This window comes from Neodiprion fabricii, chromosome 2, assembly GCF_021155785.1.
Source record: "Neodiprion fabricii isolate iyNeoFabr1 chromosome 2, iyNeoFabr1.1, whole genome shotgun sequence".
Taxonomy (NCBI): domain Eukaryota; kingdom Metazoa; phylum Arthropoda; class Insecta; order Hymenoptera; family Diprionidae; genus Neodiprion; species Neodiprion fabricii.
In genome coordinates, this window is record NC_060240.1 from 6,625,985 (window position 1) to 6,645,783 (window position 19,799).

At 37.6% G+C, this 19,799-nt stretch overlaps 3 protein-coding genes across 5 annotated transcripts; 2 read left to right on the forward strand and 1 right to left on the reverse strand.

Annotated features, from left to right (window-relative positions):
* The first annotated feature begins 206 nt into the window (after window positions 1-206).
* Window positions 207-3,597, forward strand: LOC124174746 (ubiquinone biosynthesis protein COQ4 homolog, mitochondrial). Its single transcript, XM_046554185.1, has 4 exons — window positions 207-390; window positions 1,856-2,199; window positions 2,990-3,213; window positions 3,417-3,597. The coding sequence occupies exons 1-4, from the start codon at window positions 366-368 to the stop codon at window positions 3,568-3,570; spliced, it is 747 nt and encodes a 248-aa protein (XP_046410141.1). The 5' UTR covers window positions 207-365; the 3' UTR covers window positions 3,571-3,597.
* Window positions 384-1,817, forward strand: LOC124174745 (UDP-sugar transporter UST74c-like). Its single transcript, XM_046554184.1, has one exon. It carries the CDS (start codon window positions 496-498, stop codon window positions 1,495-1,497), a length of 1,002 nt encoding a protein of 333 aa, XP_046410140.1. The 5' UTR covers window positions 384-495; the 3' UTR covers window positions 1,498-1,817.
* A 961-nt stretch (window positions 3,598-4,558) lies between the features above and the next one.
* Window positions 4,559-19,126, reverse strand: LOC124174744 (discoidin domain-containing receptor 2-like). 3 transcript variants are annotated; one of them, XM_046554181.1, is made up of 15 exons: window positions 18,894-19,126; window positions 13,107-13,286; window positions 12,814-12,919; window positions 12,137-12,362; window positions 11,884-12,031; window positions 11,488-11,780; window positions 10,809-11,013; window positions 10,142-10,723; window positions 9,814-9,959; window positions 9,553-9,714; window positions 8,992-9,101; window positions 8,707-8,883; window positions 8,538-8,630; window positions 8,311-8,452; window positions 4,559-8,199 (listed from the first exon to the last, which is right to left on the reverse strand). In XM_046554181.1, exons 2-15 carry the CDS (start codon window positions 13,183-13,185, stop codon window positions 7,903-7,905), a joined length of 2,766 nt encoding a protein of 921 aa, XP_046410137.1. In that variant the 5' UTR covers window positions 13,186-13,286; window positions 18,894-19,126; the 3' UTR covers window positions 4,559-7,902. The 3 variants fall into 3 exon arrangements, with proteins under 3 accessions (XP_046410137.1, XP_046410138.1, XP_046410139.1); XM_046554182.1 differs by having other exon boundaries at window positions 18,670-19,126; XM_046554183.1 differs by lacking the exon at window positions 18,894-19,126 and having other exon boundaries at window positions 13,107-14,247.
* Between the last annotated feature and the right edge of the window lie 673 nt (window positions 19,127-19,799).

Genomic DNA, 19,799 nt, shown 5'->3' on the forward strand with positions numbered 1-19,799 from the left:
CCAAAAATCTATATTGTATCAGAAAACGTTGCTAAATACAGAACATGAAATTTACGAGGATGGTCCCTAAAAGCATGGGCGCGATTTGCCAAGTTCAGACTCCACTTTTGCCAACCAACAAAAAGAATTCACCATAATTAGCCGTGTAGTAGTATATTTCTACCACGCACGCACACTATTGTATTATTTGCATTTATAGTGAGCGCTTGGCTACTCTGATCGTGAATTGGGTTATGTGTACAGCTGTTTAGTACTTTAGTGTCTTGTTGACTGTCGAGCAGATATGTAACAAGTTACGTTACGAAAATTTTTAAGTAGCCGGAACGTACGCGTGGCACTCGAATCAAGCAACAAACGTGTCAACTATGGATTTGTTGCGATTATCTCAATGTACGTTGATATTCTGTATATTAGAATATTATATCAATTTGTAATATAAATAAACGCGTTATGACTTTAACCACGTTAACCAAGTTGATAGAAACCAGCAATTAAATGGCAGGATTTGTGAGTACAATGATTTCGAACCAGCACAACACCGTATTCCTGCGGATAGGTTCAGCATTTTTCTACGGTATAGCTTCGTTAATGATAACTATAGTTAACAAGACGGTGCTAACATCCTACAGTTTTCCATCGTTCCAAGTACTGGGTATCGGACAAATGTTGACCACTATAATTGTCCTGTACATCGCAAAGAAATTGCGCTACGTTGATTTTCCCGACCTAGAAGTTTCAACGTTCAAGAAGATTTGGCCACTGCCAATAATCTTCATAGGAAATATGATATTTGGATTAGGCGGAACTAAGCAATTGAGTCTTCCTATGTTCACCGCCTTAAGACGTTTCAGTATTCTCATGACAATGATTGCTGAATATTACATACTGGGAGTAAAACCACGAGCTTCTGTCCAAATCAGTGTATATACGATGGTCCTCGGCGCAATATTGGCTGCTTCAAATGACCTTGCGTTCAATCTTGAGGGATACATCTTCATATTGCTCAATGACTTTTTTACCGCTGCAAACGGAGTTTGTATGAAAAAAAAACTTGAATCCAAAGAACTTGGAAAATATGGCCTCATGTACTACAATTCTTTGTTCATGGTTCTACCTGCATCAGCAATCGCTTCATGGTCAGGCGATATTAAGCATGTTATGGAATTCCAATATTGGACTAACACGATATTTTTGATACACTTTATGTCGTCCTGTGTGATGGGATTTATATTATCGTACAGCGTTATTTTATGCACGCTCCACAACTCCGCACTAACAACAACAATTATTGGCTGTCTTAAAAATATATCCGTCACTTATCTTGGTATGATTATTGGCGGTGACTATATATTCTCTTGGCTCAACTTTGTTGGACTAAATTTAAGTGTAATTGGTAGTTTAATTTATACGTGGGTTACGTTCAGGAGGCAAGAACCAACGGAAGTCAAGTATACTTCTTTACGAACTGTTGAAGAAGGTAAAACCCAAATTGTATAACTATTGCCCAATGTTAGAACTAAAATGCGACGTATTGTGACCGGTAATTATACACCTGTCAAGTCATTGCCAGTGAAATTCTTATTAATTGTAATTTGTAAAATATACATATAATTGATAATCTACCAAAGGACAGTTACTGTTACCAGGACAATTTGTGCCATAGTACAGTGGCTCATAATTTAGGCCAAATTATTTTATTAGGATAATTGTAAAATTGTGCTGTATTATTATTATTATTATTATCATGGTTATGTTAATTATTTCTATTTCACATGTATAAAACTTTATTGTAAAACAATAAATTTCAATTCACCAAATTCAACACCACAAGATTATTTTCCTCGATGGGTTGCAGACAGATCAGCAGTACGAGGGCTGTCGATGAGCGGTGCCTTTGCAGAGGATTTCACGAGGAACCATGTGCAGTTATCATTTCTGCAACGCATGGTACTATCGGCAGGTGCTGCAGCCATATCTTTGGCGAACCCTTATCGTGCTGACATGATAGCTTGCCTTGGCGAGACAACAGGACAGAGTGCACTCGTTCATTGCCTACAACAGATGCAGTCTTCCACAGAAGGCAGACGCATTCTAGATCAAAGACCTCGCATAAATTCATCTACCATTGATCTTGCATTGCTCAAGCGTTTGCCTAATGGAACCCTTGGAAAGTCGTACTATAATTTTTTGGAAACTAACGTAAGAGATACTATATCAAAATACTTTGCACTGCAGGGATGGTAGCAAGTTACTTCGTCACATATCTTTTTTTTTCTATAGTCACCCACATTGCCGTAATTTTTGAAACATAACCATCCAGGCATGTGTAAGTAAATGCTATTCGTTGTTGAAAATCAATTTTTTTCAACGATTTCAATACAAATCCTATTGATAAATGCAGATATTGTTATTATTATTCTGTATTACGAGCTAACTTTCCATCACAATTTTAAATTAGAATATGCATCCGTGACATCCATAGGCATGATTGCTACCCGCCCTGCAACTTGTTACAACACCTTTGATAATTTGTGTAGAATACTGTAGTCTTGTCTTGTATACTCGAGTACAGTCGATTCCTGCCCTCACCCTGATATCGCCAAGTCTGAAATAAGCGTGGCAGCGAAGATATTTGTCACACGCCACTCTGGCTTGACACTGTTGGAAACTAAATGTAAAGCTGTTCTAGGGCTTTCCATATTTTCAAAGAGTTGAAATTACCTTTACACGCAATTACAGTTTTTCTCAATGACATAAATTAGCAGAGCAGCAGTGCAATTCGTACTTTATTTTACTTAGTGGAGACTTGCATTATATTTCTTAGCTAGGCCTGTATATTGGTTCCTAATTAATTCATAGACTGCTATAATGACTACATTAATTCTACACTTGAGTAATTGTTCATTGTCAGCATAAATTTGAAAACTTATGATACTCTGAAACAAATGATAAATAAGAACCAAAGTGATTACAGGATTTATTCGCATAGGAAGTGACTCCAGATTCCAGGATGGCTGTAAAATTTGTTGATGATATTGAACTTGCATATGTGATGCAAAGGTATCGAGAGGTGCACGACATTTATCACACAGCATTGTCAATGCCAACTACTATGCTTGGCGAAGTTGCTGTGAAATGGGTAGAAGCTGTGCAAACACGTCTTCCGATGTGCACATCAGGAGCAATATTTGGAGCGATGCGTCTCCGTCCGAAGTAAAGAACATACTAGACCTTCCGATTTCAGTTTTCCATGAATCACAATAAGCGCCATCAAGAAAATGCTACAGAATAATTCATTCTTTTGCAATCATCGATCGCCTAATTCTGAACAATTTTAGTAACAAATAATTAGTGGCTTGAAAGTAGTGGCATAAACCGTTCATGAAATTTAATAATAACCATTTGTGTAATTTTAGGTCAAGGAAAATGTACACTGAGCATTATCTGCCTTGGGCGTTGAGAACAGGCTCACAATCTCAATTTCTGCTTGGTGTTTATTTTGAAGAACGTTGGGAGCAGCCTCTTACAGAGTTTTACAAGGAGATGAATATTGTTCCACTCGTCATCTGAATTCAATAAATATGAGAATTGATAACGCGTATGTAATGCACATCTTGTAATGTCCCAATTTTAAAAAGTCATGGACAAATGATTTGCGAATTATCTCACGTTATATCTTACGCGTTTTTTTACATACCATATTGTTTCATGTGCCGATCAACAGTCATTTCAGTATGTATAAGCGTTCCTTTTTTTTCAATAAAATGAAGGTAATACAGCAATCTTATGGGTGCCACCGAACAGTTATATTTTTATCTTACTTATTTTCAAATATTATCACCATATCTATTTGAAATGCCACCAGAAACAATCCAAAACACCTGTTCATGATCAATTTTAATATGTATAACGAAAATCCGTATTCACATACTCCTGACGTTCAATTCATCAATTGTATGACATCTGTGTTCACAGTTCCTCTCAAATCCCTAATCCTACCTACGCATTGAAATAGGATCAAGATCTCCAATTCGAAACTGCAACGTCCTCTGTCCCAAAATTTGAATCCTAACAATTTCCCAAACCTGACGGTCAGTTTGGAGCGAGCAACGGAGCGGATCGGTCGACGACTCGTGAAATAGAGAAACCGCTGATATTTGGCCAAACTCTGCACCCTTCACATAGGTGATCAGCAGTGCAACACAATTGGAACGTTACAATTAATCAGACACTGGATTCGTTCCTTAGATCAGTGTAACGTATTTTCAATGTTTACATGATTCGAAAATTGATTGAGCTCAATTAAATCACTTCGAGTTACCAATCGCAATGACTTTATTGTATCACAGCACAACGTATCAGTCATCGGTCCAACGATCACAACGTTAATCGCCAATATTTGTTAATGCTATTTTACAAAAACAATCGACCGAAATACGATTATTGAAATGAAAACGCATCGTTCAGACACGATTGTACTTTAGACGATGATCATTATTTTTTGGCCTGTTTGGATGAATTAATTTACAATAATTATTATACAGTAATCAGCAGTAAATGGTCCGATTGCACAGTATAACAGTTTTTATTGATTATAACACTGGAAATATGAAGAATATAATTTTTAATTGAATATCATTCATATTACAAAGTTGGATTACAATTGTAGCTATATTTTATTATGAAGTTTCAATAGGAATTCATGCAAGTAACTTCAACACCGTCTTCCAGACCACTTTGCAGGGCAAAACTGAACAACTCTACACGAGGCAGATCGGTCATACCTCACGGTTCTTTTTCAAGTCTGCACGTCGATAGTCCCTCAGAAATTGCATTTTTGTTAAACTTTTGCTAAAAGATTATTCGAATAATGGGAAATTTATCGAATTATTTCCAATTAAGCAAGTAGGCAAAGTTTTTGTCTGGAAAAAAATGCATTAAGTGTTCCATCTCTGATATGTAATACTGATTTTCCGTGACAAAACTGATAAACATTCACAACTAATTGCCGATGAATGAATACGAGATTCATCACATTTGTCACGAACCACGGAGGATGAAGTTATTAAATTACCCCCAGGTACACACCCTTGGATTGATTTTGAACATGGATACAGGAAAGAACAAATGGTGAATAACGATTAATAAATACAAGCGCGATGTTAATGATAACTTTTCGGGATAAAAGGGAGGGAATCAACCTACCCTATTGAAAATTTTCACGTGATATCTGACGTATACGATCTTACGTGAGATCTTTCACAAGAATTCATATGCAATTTCACTATAAAGTGCACAGCCATATGAGATCTATAAATTTCACGAGTTTCATAGAAAATATTATACATAACGGTCATTGTGACAGCGAACACTTCACTTGATACACATAGAAGAGGCATTATCCTACTGTAAATTTGAGGTACATGAAATTTAATATGAAATTTTCACATGATTCGCACACCCGAATTCTCATATCTAGTCGTATCTAAATACATATCAGACGTCATCTCAATAGAATGTTGAAATGTGTAATTGAGTTCTGATATAAGACCTCGCATTACATATATGTATGTATATAAGTTTCGTTTAAGACCTTATATGCGAGATCTCATCGTAAGATCTTGTCTTTTTTTTTTAAATCTTCTTTAGGATTCAGTCGAACATGATTGAAACAACTTGACGAAAATTTGACAAATAATAGCAATTTTTGCATCATAAATTCTGTCTGCTTGAGTATGTATGTACATGTGTTTGATTTTCCAAATAGTACTACATTGTTGCACGGACAAAAAATCATTGGTTTGGCTATACGTATGGCCAATATAGCTACTGAGAAGAAATATGGTTAACTTTAGCATATATATGATTAACTTGACCATATTTATGATACTAGAGTATAAAAATATGGTTATCATAACTATAATACTTTCCGGCTGTGGTTATTTCAATGACACGTGTTGTTAGTGAAATCGATGATTTTTTGCCTTGTGACGAAACCTATTTTGCGCAGTGAATCTACAAGAGCAGCATTTTTAAAGAGTTTAGTATTATGATTTTTGTTGATTATATTATTATGTACATATCTCATAATGTCAGGAGAAATGTTAGAGACAGAATGAACCATATATGGTGTTTTTTTTTTCTTTTCTCGAGGGTAAAATTTTGCGTCCTAAATCTTTAGAAAAGATGATACATTTTTGCAATTTGTTACTACATAAATTATTTCTTAAATGAAAGTATTGCACAATAATTCTAAGAAAATTGATGTCAAGAGTAATTAACTGAAATATAATTTGACCATCAATAAAACTGAATCCTAGAAACCGAATATTGTGTCCGTGAAATTAGTGGCGGGCAAATAAAGGAATCGCCTGTATGATTGCGACTATTAATTAATGTCACAGAAAATATTTAGTTGTTTACCAGTTTTAGTGTTTCGTATTCAGACATCCCTCGAGTTTTGAATAGTCATATGGACACTTATGTAAGCAATTCTGTCAGATTCTGTTGATGTTTTACAAAGAATCCTGTACATGGAATTTACATCTATATTTTAGGTTTCGCCAATATATGTATACATGTAGTGCCCTTCACAGCTGGTACCGAAAACATATAAACTAAATTAAAACTAGTGATAATTTCTATAACTAGTGAATAATGTTCAACTTTTTCCTTTCATAAAAAACTAGGATGTCCGAGGATTGAGCTGCGAAAACATTATTTTACTGATTCTTCGGTCAACACATCCTTAACTTTCTACTTCTCAGATCTCGACAAGCGTGTTGCCTGGGTATTGTATAATAAAACAGATACAATCACGAATTCCCGGGACGAAAAACGAGTTTTACTACTTTCTTGAGTGATTGAGTTCACGTGACAATTAGAGAATTAAAAAAAATCTTACTCTAGGTACTTATCTTCCATTGCTTAAACTCGTCATTTTTACAACACGATGCATCCTGATCGAAAATGACGCAAGCTACGGGAAAATCGAGCCGTTTATTTTCAAATAAATGCCGATTTGTTCAGTGAAGATACAGTTTTTTTTTTATCATACGTGACTTTGTAAGGAAAACTTAACAAAGAACATTCAAAACATAGCATTACAAAAATGACGATTTCATACAGGCTAAATATCTCGCCTTCTGTTTGGATCGTTACCAAGGTATTTTTGAAGAATCTGTTGAATTAACGTTGACTGTAAAGCAAGAGCAAAAAAGAAATTTTGCATTCAAATAACTATTGCTTAGAAAACCTTATAAAAATCAAGTGATTTAATTTTGATTGCGTGTAAATTTCCAAATACGATTCATTTTTAAATTATACGGAAAAAAAAATGTTTGTTCAATGAGATCTTGAATGTTCTAACGCTTTACAGCAGTAACAAAGTTGTACGTATAAGATGGAGGAAAGAAGGGTGATTCATCTTATCTCTGACAATTAGATATTTTAACTGAAACCCAGAATGTTAAAAGTTGAAGTTTTGACTAGACAACAGACTTTCAAAACGGAAAGGAAAAAATAACCGGCGAAATATTTCCCCCTGAAACATCCCTATAACTACGTTAATTATAACAATCGTAATTGACCAATAGTGATCAATTGCTCCAAGTGATCTTATTCCTCTATACCAAACTTACACTTATAATCAGCTTGAATCTTGATTATGTTATATAGTAAAATGTTTTCAATTTTGACCAAGTCGACCGAGTAATTTCGACATTTAATATAAAAATCCTCACACAATATACGGATATCTTAATAGTAATGATATATTTAGAAGGTCAAGATATATAATCTAGTTGAGCATGAGTTAGTGGCTAAAGCATCCAAGACGTGATAGTGGCGGATGCTTAAGCTGATTGTAATTGATTTGGTCCACGCTGCAGTGTAAACAACATTTCAATCGAAGCTCAATCGCTTCAGAAATAGGTAGATTTCTTCAAAGGTTGGCCTGTCATCTGCACGTTTACTCCAACACTTAGTCATCATGTGATACAAATCTCTTGAGCATGGAACTGGTTGTGGAAGAATACGAGGCTGATTCTTATCCGTTGGTCCACAATGGTACCATCTGCTAAAGTTTTCCAACACTTGCTCAGACGTTAAATCAGCATAAGGTACTTCCGCACAGTTCATCAGAATTTCCCAAACCGTAATTGCATAGGACCAAACATCGGATCTGCAAGTTTGCTTTCTCTGGATAAGAAAAATGTACACAATTCTCTTTTATAATATATTATTATATGACGAAATGTAGATACAAGACGTGCTTATTGATACGACAATTTTCCACAAGATTGTGCGTACCAGTAAAATTGCCTCCCACGCCATCCAACGAAGTGGAACTCTCGCGTAACAGTCGTCTATGTAATACTCCTGATCATACTTGCTACAATACATTGCATGATCTGATACTTTTATGGTCATATTCTTGCTTACGACACAATTCCTATAAAATTTGTAAATGTTCTAGGAGAATAATTATTTCTGAAAGGGGAATGGATTCGTTCTACGAAACACCAAAATGAAATTACCTTGCAGCCAAATCACGGTGCGGAATGTTCAAGCTTTCCAAGTATTTCATTCCTGAGGCAATCTGAGTTACGAAATTCAGTAAACATCCGTAACTGAAATTCGAAAATAAACTTGGCTCAATATACGCTCCGCAAATAAGATCAGACCATTACACGAGTGGGGTCTTACCTTAACGGCATGTCGTCACTCGACTTTTCATGAGTTCTGATAAAACTAGGAATATCCCCGAGCTCGCCGTACTCAAAAACTGCTCCGAATGGTTCTTCCTCGACAAGAGCTATTACTCGAGCTATATTTACATCTCGAATTTTTGCCAGTGAGTACATGTCGTTCATAAAGTGTTTTCTGCGAAATAAAAATTTTCGTGACAATGTGTTGCATAAAATTACTCGAGCCTTAGCTAGTTCGTTAAATTTAAAATAAAGAAAATTAAATACAAACATAATTAAATACCTCAATGAATCTGTAACTCCGCGCCAAAGGGATCGCACTATCACAACCTGTTTATTGCGTATCGTATTTGAATCTGGACTATGAATACCTTTAGCTTCGCACAAATGAACCTGGAAGAGTATTAATTACTTTTAAGTTTGTTGAGTGAATCGGAAGACTGGTGGGAAAAAAGTACAAGAAATGGTTAAGCGATAAATACAGTGATGAAAGTTTTTCAGGGGAGTATATAATATCTGTAGGTATACATGGCATCGGTGTTTCTTGCTATTCCTTTAATTAGTAGCGAGCTTTCAGGCAAATTGATATAATCGATAGCCTTACCAGCAATGTCGGGCACCGGTCAGTTACAATTTGTGATAAATTATATCATAGTTGTAAATTACATCCGTAATTCGTGGTTTATGCTAACTCCGGTATAAAAAATTTATATAGATTTTATAATGAGTCTAAAATCGATTACAACATGCGTTTTGAAATTATTGTAATTGAGTGAAGATAATTTGCATGAAATAATACACAGCTTCTTTATCAACCGAGAATAATTATAAAATTATAACTTACCAGTCCAAAATTCCCCTCCCCCAGTTTGTCCAGGATTTTTAGTCTATGTCTTGAAACATGGTGGAGGTTACAAGAGTCAGAAACGTGCGACGGATGTATGGCATCCTCAATTTGTAGGGATGTGAACAAATTCGAACAACTTTGTCGTTCTCTATTATTGATCTGAAATCAGTTTTACCAACGAAAGTATTATTATTTTAATAATAAAAGGTATTTAAACCATGCCAGCCTAACGAAGTTTGAATAATGAATATTTTTTACCGTCAAAATATCCGTTGCCGCGTAGTAACCTTCGTAAATTTGGTGATTAGTTCTAGACGAAGTATGGCAAAGTCTTTTTATTGGAAACGGGGTAAGGACCAAACGATCGACAATTTTATCGTCACAGCAACTGTCGCTTGTAAAATCTGTACACGGTAAGATTAGATCATCAAGCAAAAGTTCACGTGTGAAAAATATGTTTTGTTTTAGATTCGCATGATGTTGAAAACATATTCTACGTACTCGATTGATCGACAGTACTTGATTACATTTCCTTCTTTTCTTTTTTTTTTTTTTTTATTATTACGAATTAAAAGGTTTAACGTACCCGAATATTCACTCTTACAACTGGACACTCGATCGCTTTTGTGAGTGTGAGGTTCGTAGCCGAGGTTCTCCTTCGAATAAAGTTTGTAAGTCCTTTCGTAGACGCTACATTTCTCGTATTCGCTACCAAGAGTATCGTCGTTTCGAAGACTGTGACTGTCAACCGATAGTATTTTACTTTTCAGAGACAATTTCGACTGGGATAAGCCGTTGATGATGACAGGTGGGGGCATTTTAATGTCTTTCATATTGATCGTTATTCCGTGTGTCGGTGATCTGCACAACAAGGCCGTGTGCTTCTGCAGCAGTGCGACTTTGTTGCGTCCCCTTTGCTTCATCAAAAAAATCGTGCAAGTCAGCAGAAGCGCAGTTACCGTCAGAACACCGCTGACAAGTCCTATGTAGGTCTGAGAATTGCTGACCGGAAACGCGTCGGGTGTCAAATTGGTGTTCAATTCAAAAATTGTCTTGTTGTAGCTCGAATGCGAGTCTTGGGTATCGCTCAGTTCGGTTTCATTATCCTTGTGACACGCCCGATAAAATTGTTCCAACGATTCGTCCGATAGATTCCGCGATGCCGGTACTGCGAACACAACCGATTTCCGATGACTCACGCTTTGAAACACCCTTACGAATGAGTTTGAAACGTAAAGTTTTTACCCTCTTACCAGAATCGAACGTGACTTCGCTCACGAGGAGCCATTTAGCTTTTGGAACAAGTTCAATTTTAACGAAACGTCCTATCCTGGATTGTAATGATATCGATACGCTCCTGGTAGTCGATTTTACATCTTCGTTGACCTCAAGCTTTTCCGAACTTTGATGATATTGCTTGCCATCGAATGAAAACCAAACGTACGCAGTGGAGAAGACCTGTAACGTTTCAGTTGAATTGTTGGATAGAAAAAAAGGTACGACGCAAGTTAATCATTAACCCTTTGCGGCACAGCGTCTCATATATATGAGACACCTTGTTTGAATCTGTTATTCAAGATTTATGTACAATTTGTCAGATATCGCTGACATTTTTTTTTTTCTACATAATTGAAGTTCCAGGATGTCAATATTGATGTTTTAAAAGGGATTATGATGCTTCCGTGAATATAGTGAGAGTTACAAATAAAAGGTTGAAAATGTCAGTTTTTTACTGAACAATTGTAATTGTGGGAAGATTATGGGGACCAGCAAAATGGAACTCGATAATCTTCTCAGATATGGCCTCATTTTTTATATCAGAGACTTCAAAAACTGTTATATATATCCAGTTTCAAGAAATTTGACTGCAAGGAAAAATGTATGCTTGAAAGGGTTAATGAGAATAAAAGCCATATCCTCATTGAGCAATACCTCGATATTTCGGGACGGTATATGCGCCGCGTGGATGGTACAGTTTTCAAATCCTCGTACTTCGTAAAACTCGAAGGTCAGCTCCACTGGGTTCAAATTGCTCCAGCCAACCCAATTTGTGAAACTGCTGGCTATGGTGCTCGGCTCTTCTCCGTATACACCATCGGTCAGTTGTCCGAGTCCATCGACCATACGATCACCATTTTTAATACCGTCGTAAGATGAGTCTTCGACATTGCAGCCATTGGGTCCAAAAGTCTCCCCTATCGGGGCCGAATATTTAGTGATTTGTTCTGGGAAAAGATATCGAAATTCGTTCCTCATCAGCGACCGGATCATATTTACGACATCGAAAGAGGAGGATCTCTGGCTGTCCAGATCTATTTGAATACTTACGTTCCCAAACACATCCGTAAATTTCAACTCGCATGCAAACCGTTCGCGGATGTTGACTGTACGGAACGAATCGAACTCTGCTGGCAACGAACGGCAAATCCAATTTTTGCTTCTCTACCAGATACGTGTTGCTGTTTCCACGGAGTACCTATCAACGATTACCGCGGCGAATTCGAAGGGTATAATAATAATGAATAGTGACGAAAAGTGGCAGGTGATGTAATTGACATTTTTGGTTTAACGATTGACCCACCTTGTCCCCTTTCATGGTTTTGTATTGGTACCATTTCAGGTCACGCCAATATTCCAGAAAAAACGTTTCCGCGTATTCTTGCCCTTGACCATTACCAAATCTACCCTGGGTTTCAGTCCATGTGATAAGGTGATTATTCGTAAGATCCACCTCCAAGTATTCTCTAATGTCACTGCTAATTTGGGCTTTCGGACACCAAGCTCCACCATTTTTCTCCTGGCGTATTCTGCAGGAATAGCAATCGTATATCTTCTTTTACATTGACCATCAATTAGTTAAATGATCACACTTTGATTTTTTTTCACTCAAAAAGCATCAAAAATACGGGGAAAATTACAAAAAGCCATAGCGATAGAAAAAAATGTAAAGTTTCTAGTACTTTGAGTTTTTAAAATTGGCCTATAAATTTCCGCTGCCACTTATTAAATTCAATATTAATGAATCAATTGATGGACAGTCGTGTTTTCAATGCATCGCGTTAAGCGTATCAAATTATTCATGCGATGATGTATATCTACCAGTCTTCAATCGTCCCATCAAAAATAGACAAACGGCTGTACGTTCAAATTAATTCCAAATATGTGAGATTGCTTGTGTTACAGTTCTGAATACACGTGTAAGAGTGAAACTAATTTACGGCATTCCGGTGGAATATCAGGATTCCTCGAATTACGAACCTAGCATTTTGGGGGCCAACGGATTTCATTTCGTAACTGGAGGAGGCGGTAATCGCGTTGTCTGGAATCTTTCCCTCTTCCATGCCGAGTGGAATGATACATTGCGCTGAAATCATACCTTGATTCAATATCGCAGTTAGACCGGCAGTAACAAACCGAGAAAAAGAGCAATTAGTTATCAAGACATATGTCAGATGTTTTGTCTATAAGATATTAATCAAGTCGTATATATTTTTTATTTACACAGTTTAACCTTTCCTCGTCAATTAGGCAACAATTGTAATTATACTCACCAAAAACATATTTAATTGGCTCATCCGTGTAACAAGCCACGACAATGAGTACTTTTATGAATATACCTACGGCTTCCATGATATGTAAAGCGATATCCTACTGCAGCATTATTGGAATGCCTTGTAAAGTTCATGATAATCTGTATATGTTGGTCACATTTTTACACGTTACATTTTACTCTGAAACAGAATTAACAATGTTCGGATCAGTTATGCATCGCAAATACCTCAAGAATAACGGATACAGGGTGGCGACAATTTTGCTAAATTAAATAAAATTCCCTGATTTTTCCCGTAAAAATATTCAGAATTCCCTGACGTTTTTCCACAAAACTTGAGTAATATTGGACAGGTTTTATGACCAAAAGCTCCAGAAGTTGTGCACCTTGAATGTATAAACTTGGATTTAAAAAACACGTAGCAATGCTTCGTTTCACACAAATAATTAGAAATTAAACAATACCATTTCCAAAATTTGGCTCAACTGAAGTTACAAAGCATAGCTAAAGTTTGAAAACGATTTTTTTTTCTTTTAAATTACATTTTTCCCTACGGTCCATTCCCTGACTATTCCCGGTTTTCCCGGTTTACCCTGAAATATCAATCCAATCTCCAATTCCAAGCCAATCGACAGAATAACTTATACAGTTTCACCAGTCACGGATAATCAATTCAATCAGCGGACATCATCTTGAGAAAACACCCTACCAATTACATTCACTCGTCTATGATTCCAGTATTTTGCTAGTTTTCCATAAAGATAACGAAATGATTATTGATTTGATTGTTCGACAAACGAATTGCGGAATGATACGCACGGCAAGTATAACGAGTAAAAGGAATAGGAAAATCGATTTAGTCTTCGAGACTTGAGTACACGCGATAATTTCGGCTATCAGGAGTGAAATAAAAAAAATTGAGCTTCCCAAATTTCTTTATCATTGTACGAAAAGTGTTAAACGCCGAGATCGGACGGTGAGTTAAATTTGTCAGGAGACACGGCGGTATCGTAGCAGCGCTTAATGGAGTTCCATGGTCCCTACCATGGTCCTCTTGTTTGGCTCCAAATCTTAATTACATCGGTCCATATATAGAAATAGAACCATGCGCAAGTGTGGGAGCTTTTGCAGTCCCAACGGTAGCAAAGCGGAGCCGCTAGTGTGCCTGCGCAACAAGTAAAGGACAACGATCAATACGCCATGTACCGGGTGTCTGCACGGTTTCCGCAATGTCCACAATGTCCGCAATGTCGGCTGGCATTCGATGTTGGCAGTTGGTTTATCCGCCCCCTGCTTTCGCACACCCCTTCAACCCCTACCTCCCCCCCCCCCCCCGCCCCCCGCCCCTCCCATCCCCCTTCTCCTCATCATCCACCCCTTTTATGCTCTCTCTACTTCACTTTACGCCATTCGTCTGCACCCTTAACCTCTCGAATGCTTCTTTCAGGTCTAATGTGGCAAACGACACCTGCAGGAACACACGTCGATATACCTCGTATGACTATGCTGTGGATTTTTTTCCCTCATGACCATATATAATGCCTATAACGTATTACAGGTAAGCGAAGTTACCTCGTGGTTTCAATCGAGCCGAGTGGCGTCGGTGTAATGTTTTTTCTTTTTTTTTTTTTTATTTCCCTCTTGCTTCATTTCTACTAATTCAATATATCACTGGGAAAAGCAGCGCGAAAGCAACGCGTATCGCGATTTTTATTTTTATTTGATATTTTTTTTTTTTTTTTATTTCTATTTTTGATTACACATTAGTAAACGTCCTGATCAAGATTATATATACCAAAGTTTTTATACCAAATTTTCATCATTATATGTATACCAAAGTTGACAGAACTTTGTTCGTTACGATTTTTGGAATAATGATGGAAAAATTTGTAATAACGTCCGTTGGTGGAAAGTTTAATATTCATCGTGTGCTTACAACAAATCTGACATTACTGCGTGTGCATAATATGGCGAAAAGAAAAAAATTAGTTTTCGATATATCATCGGAAATTAAATAACGACAACAACCGGCTCACTTAACAAAGTATTAATGCGAAAGTATAGGATTCGCGTACGTGTACAGACCGTGTGTTTCATAGGTTGGATTATATTATACAGTAGAGCTGCGAAAGAACAACCGCTGCAGGGGGGAGGGATGGATGTGGCATATTAAAAGAAGAGAAGTTTTCCCGGGGAAAGAATTCTCATGGAAAACAAGCAAGGGTGGGAAAACTGTAAGAAATTCTATTAACGCAAAGCCTCAGTAGTAAACGAGATTTCGTAAAAGCAATTTCGCACTTTTTAACCCACCGCGAAACGGCAACGGCGAGTCGCAGCGCGATTGGAGGGGGTGAATTTTTGCGTCGTCACGATGCTCGTCCTAAAACGTCACACGGCACGTACCGCGCGTTTCCGCATAAATTCCACCGCACGTCGGGCGACACGTGCCTCTCTCAACGTTTGAGGTGTTTGTTTTTTGGTGCCCATAGCCCCTTTGTCAGTTTACAGAGAGAAAGAAATACTCTCCGACGGAGACAGCGGAGCGGTCGGAAAGAGAGAGAGAAAGAGAGAGAGGGATGAGTGAAATAACGATCTTTGAGAAGACACCGCGTAGAATCGTGTATCATATATATATATATATATATATATATATACACCTATATTCCGCCATCGCGACGTCTTAAACGAGAACAATAGGCATATGCCAACAAAGTTATCATGCCGTTGAATAGGCGATGAAATTATTCACGGGCAATCTGTCCTAACGAAGTTAATTTCGGCTCGCTCAAAATCTGCATATTCAGCGTGATAGAGGGAATGGAGTGTTGCAGGGTTGATGATATTTACCGTACACGGTATGCCCCATCAATTCAAAGGTCCTTTTCAAATAACTTGATATTAGATACGTATCGTTTTTTTCATCCTGACATTCTGATGACGTAACAGCTTATCGTCGGAATTGAATTATACGGAATAAATTACTCGATTTGCGTGCCATTTTTCTCGATGATAATTGAATCCGTTACACCTCTATCCGTATTCTTTTTCACGAAAATGCGAGAGCGAACCAATTTGGATCGTTAACATTTTATGGAAGTGTCAAATTTTCAACCGATTTAATCTTGTACGATGGACGAACGATGTAATTTACAATTATAATACAATGTTACGTTCACCGGCAATGGGAATAAAATTTTTTAGGAACCTGTGACTCGGCTTGTATCGCAAATTCAGGATTTTATAACTACTTCAATTTCATTGTCTAACCCTCCAAATTTTAGATTTTATTACGCAAATGACACACGTGTATTTCGGTGCCGGTCCGTAAAATTTTGCTATTAATATCTCGTATTTCTGAGGCAAAAAAGTTGAAAATTCTACAAAATTGAATTAAAATGGAGTTCGCGTAAAGAGATCCCCCGACGTACTTCGGTGGAAAATATGCTTGCCTGGGTATTACGACAAGCAAGCCAAGAGGAAAGTCGTGATGGAGAATGATGGCGCGTGATGAAACCTGTGATTTTTCATCGCCAAAAGGTAGAGGTGTGTATTCGCAAATCCTGCGCCGCCGACCCTTTTGGCAGGTCTTTGTTGGCCTCCACGCAGAGGCTTCTGCACTAGGGAAATGGCTAGCCAATTAAATGATTTACGCCCAACACATTGATCGCGCCCAAATTCGAAACATGTACCCTGCACGTTCGCGATTATTGGCATCGGGAATGTCAAAATTTCACCTCTTGTAAAAAAATCACCCATTTCAATTCAAAAAAACTCACGACTTGACAAAACCAAAATTGTAATACTACGTTGGCAATGACGGGATAAATCAAAAAAAATCTACCTAGCTGCACGAATGGCAGTCATTTTGATCTAATCCTTTTCAAAAATATTTTGAAAATTCAGACGATTTTTTGGTATCGTGAATCTTACATCCTTTGTAAGGATACGACTATTAACACCGTCGGAAATGACCACTCCCTGGCGGATTCGGTCCCAACGTGTTATTAGAGTGTTTTTTCACTAGATCCCAAAATCAGCGATGTTACAGTTATATTCCAAATAATCACTCAAGCTCCAATCAATTCTTCGGTGTAGTTGTAAAATTTTTCCACTACGGTCTTAAACCAAAATTAGATTCGAAAAATCCATTCTGCCATCACCAGAATATCACTGATAAGTTTATGGTTTTTTTTATTCTTTTCTTTAACAAAATATATCCATATTATTTAATTTCAGTATATTTCAAGTGTGATTTCAGTTATAAGTACGTATTTAGAATTCAGTGTAATTTCAGTGTAGTGAGAAATATTTTCGATCTCAGTCTTATTCTCGTGGTGGAGTCGAAAATTTTTATTTCTTTGACGTTTCGGTCGGACTTTGGTATAAGCTTCTAATGCAATAATTACAGTTAAAATACAGTGTAGAAAAAACTCTTAACTACACCGTGAAATCTGATTGTAACTTATTGTTAAGTTCAATTTCAGTGGGACGGAATCCTTGTCCTCTGACCATGCTCCGTAACGTTAATTTCTAACGTTCTGCTCGGTTGTAATCCCATCAATAGTGGATACCTATTGAGCTTTTGTGGTGTTACAGCGTCGGAATTAGGGAGGGCTGTTCGCTGCACGACACGTGGCACGAAATATTAGGTAGGTAGGGTGGACGTTTAACATTTGCCGATGGTGAAATGTCAACGCCCGAGTCAATATTGCTACCCTCTGCACAATAGCTGTAAATTTGGAGGCGAAAGTTACGCGATTCTAGACAAATAGATACGCGTACGAATTATACGCGTCTCGATACACGGATGGTGAAATTTTAATCCCAAGCGCGGATGATTAATCCGACTTTTCCGACGTTTTGGAATTTCATTCTCCAGCGGATAACGTACACCACCTACACACAAGGTACGTATAATTCGGTCACCGTTCGTTCGCCGAGGGGGTAAAATGATATTCGGCCTCGCTAAAGGCATATTTCCTACCGACGGAGATCTACAATTTCCTTAGGGCGTTGAGAGCTTCAAAGATGTTTTCTCACCTCTCGCTTATTTCTTCCTGCAGTAATGCAACTTGGCGTGCAATATTCGTTTACACTTGGTCGACTTAACGAGGTGACAGGCAAATTGTATCATTTACTCAGTTACGACTGATACTGTACGATATTCGTGTTTTAAAATGTGATAATTGTTTACTAAACTCGTCACAATGTGCGTCTTTCTACATTTTCACATCGCTGTTTCGTTTGCATGGTAATGTACACGGTTTTCAAAATCCAGATATTAATATATCATCGTAAAAATTGGTATGCTGTTAACAGTGATCAAGACACCGGAGATAAAATTGTTTAAAAATGTTTTACGTTGCCCATTAAAATCATTAACAATTACTGTATTATTCTTACAAACGCGATGATACAGACAACCGAAATCAAAATTACGTACTTACCGTAGCAAAATCGTGTGAATATGTACAGAAACTTTCAAATTCAAGTACTCTTTGAACCCAATATAACAGCGTTAAACCAAATTCAAAGTAACATAATCTCTTTGTTGGTTGACTCACCGTAAAGAGGGAATATCGAATGCCTCTTGAATCTTAATTCACTGATCACTGATTTTCTTGTCTAATTAACGGGGTCTCCAAATCCCTATAATCTATACGTAACGTCAAACGTATTACCTTGCGTATAAAGTATCACATCGATCAGAGCTCACGTTCGTCGTCTGATCTTGACTCGCAGACCTTGGAAATGGTATTATCGATATTGTATATTGAAATGTGCATACCTATAGAATACACGTGTGCGTTAACCGTCTATCCGTATAAAGTGTGCGTGGTAATCGCGTCCGTGATTTCTTCGTTGAACGGGTAAGTTACGAATGATTTTTCACTTTTCGGATTTGAAAAATTTTACAACTGGCTACGGTATGATACGACGTTGTGACGTGAAGGATATGTTATTCGGAGGGGTTGTTTCCGATGTACACTGATACGAACGGGGGCCTGGACCCAGCATCCATCCCACCACATTCCCACCCTGCGAGTGTGCCGCAGCGTCGGTGGTGACTCCGGAGCGCAGACGCGTTTCCATCCCACCCTGGGTATGGCTCATCCTGCAATAACGTCCATTCACATACGTCTGCGTACCCCGTAGACAACCACCTGCACACCAGAGTAGGATTATTCTATATTTCCGCCCGTTTCTTTGCCCCTTTGTCTCATGTTTTTACTCTTAATTCAGCAACGCGTCTCCCCAGACATCCTTCAAGCTAATGTAATCACTCAGCAAGCTCTTACGCTAATTGTAAATACAGGGAGCGGCAATTTTTTTTCATTTCGCGTAGTATAACAACGACAAATGATATATAAGCGATTTTTCCGGACTCGTTTACGTCTAAATATACTTTACAACGGAGATGGAAATGTAAAACCGAAGAACATGACGGCCACGTGAGGTCTCGGGGGAAATTTGAATTTTTCTTGCTTCTTTTTTTCCGTTTTACGTCTTTTATGCATCCTATTTCAGTGCAGGAAATCTTCCGAGTTAAATGCAATGGCAAACGTGGTCCGGAGATAATTTAATTATGCGAACCGACGCTGCAGCAAAGTTTACTACCTTTGTTTCAATCAAATTTTCAAGCATGTCGTACGTCTTGTCCGGTAAAATAAAATAACATTCTAAAAACATGGAA

Bases quoted from the DNA above. Each gene is read 5' to 3' on its own strand.
- LOC124174744 (XM_046554181.1), bottom strand. From the start codon at position 13,185: ATGGAAGCCGTAGGTATATTCATAAAAGTACTCATTGTCGTGGCTTGT. The intron at 12,920-13,106 runs GTGAGTATAATT...GTATGATTTCAG, and splicing joins GCCAATTAAATATGTTTTTG to CGCAATGTATCATTCCACTC. The intron at 12,363-12,813 runs GTTCGTAATTCG...CTATTCCTGCAG, and splicing joins GTTGGCCCCCAAAATGCTAG to AATACGCCAGGAGAAAAATG.
- LOC124174746 (XM_046554185.1), top strand. From the start codon at position 366: ATGGATTTGTTGCGATTATCTCAAT. The intron at 391-1,855 runs GTACGTTGATAT...GATGGGTTGCAG, and splicing joins TTTGTTGCGATTATCTCAAT to ACAGATCAGCAGTACGAGGG. The intron at 3,214-3,416 runs GTAAAGAACATA...GTGTAATTTTAG, and splicing joins GCGATGCGTCTCCGTCCGAA to GTCAAGGAAAATGTACACTG.
- LOC124174745 (XM_046554184.1), top strand. From the start codon at position 496: ATGGCAGGATTTGTGAGTACAATGATTTCGAACCAGCACAACACCGTA.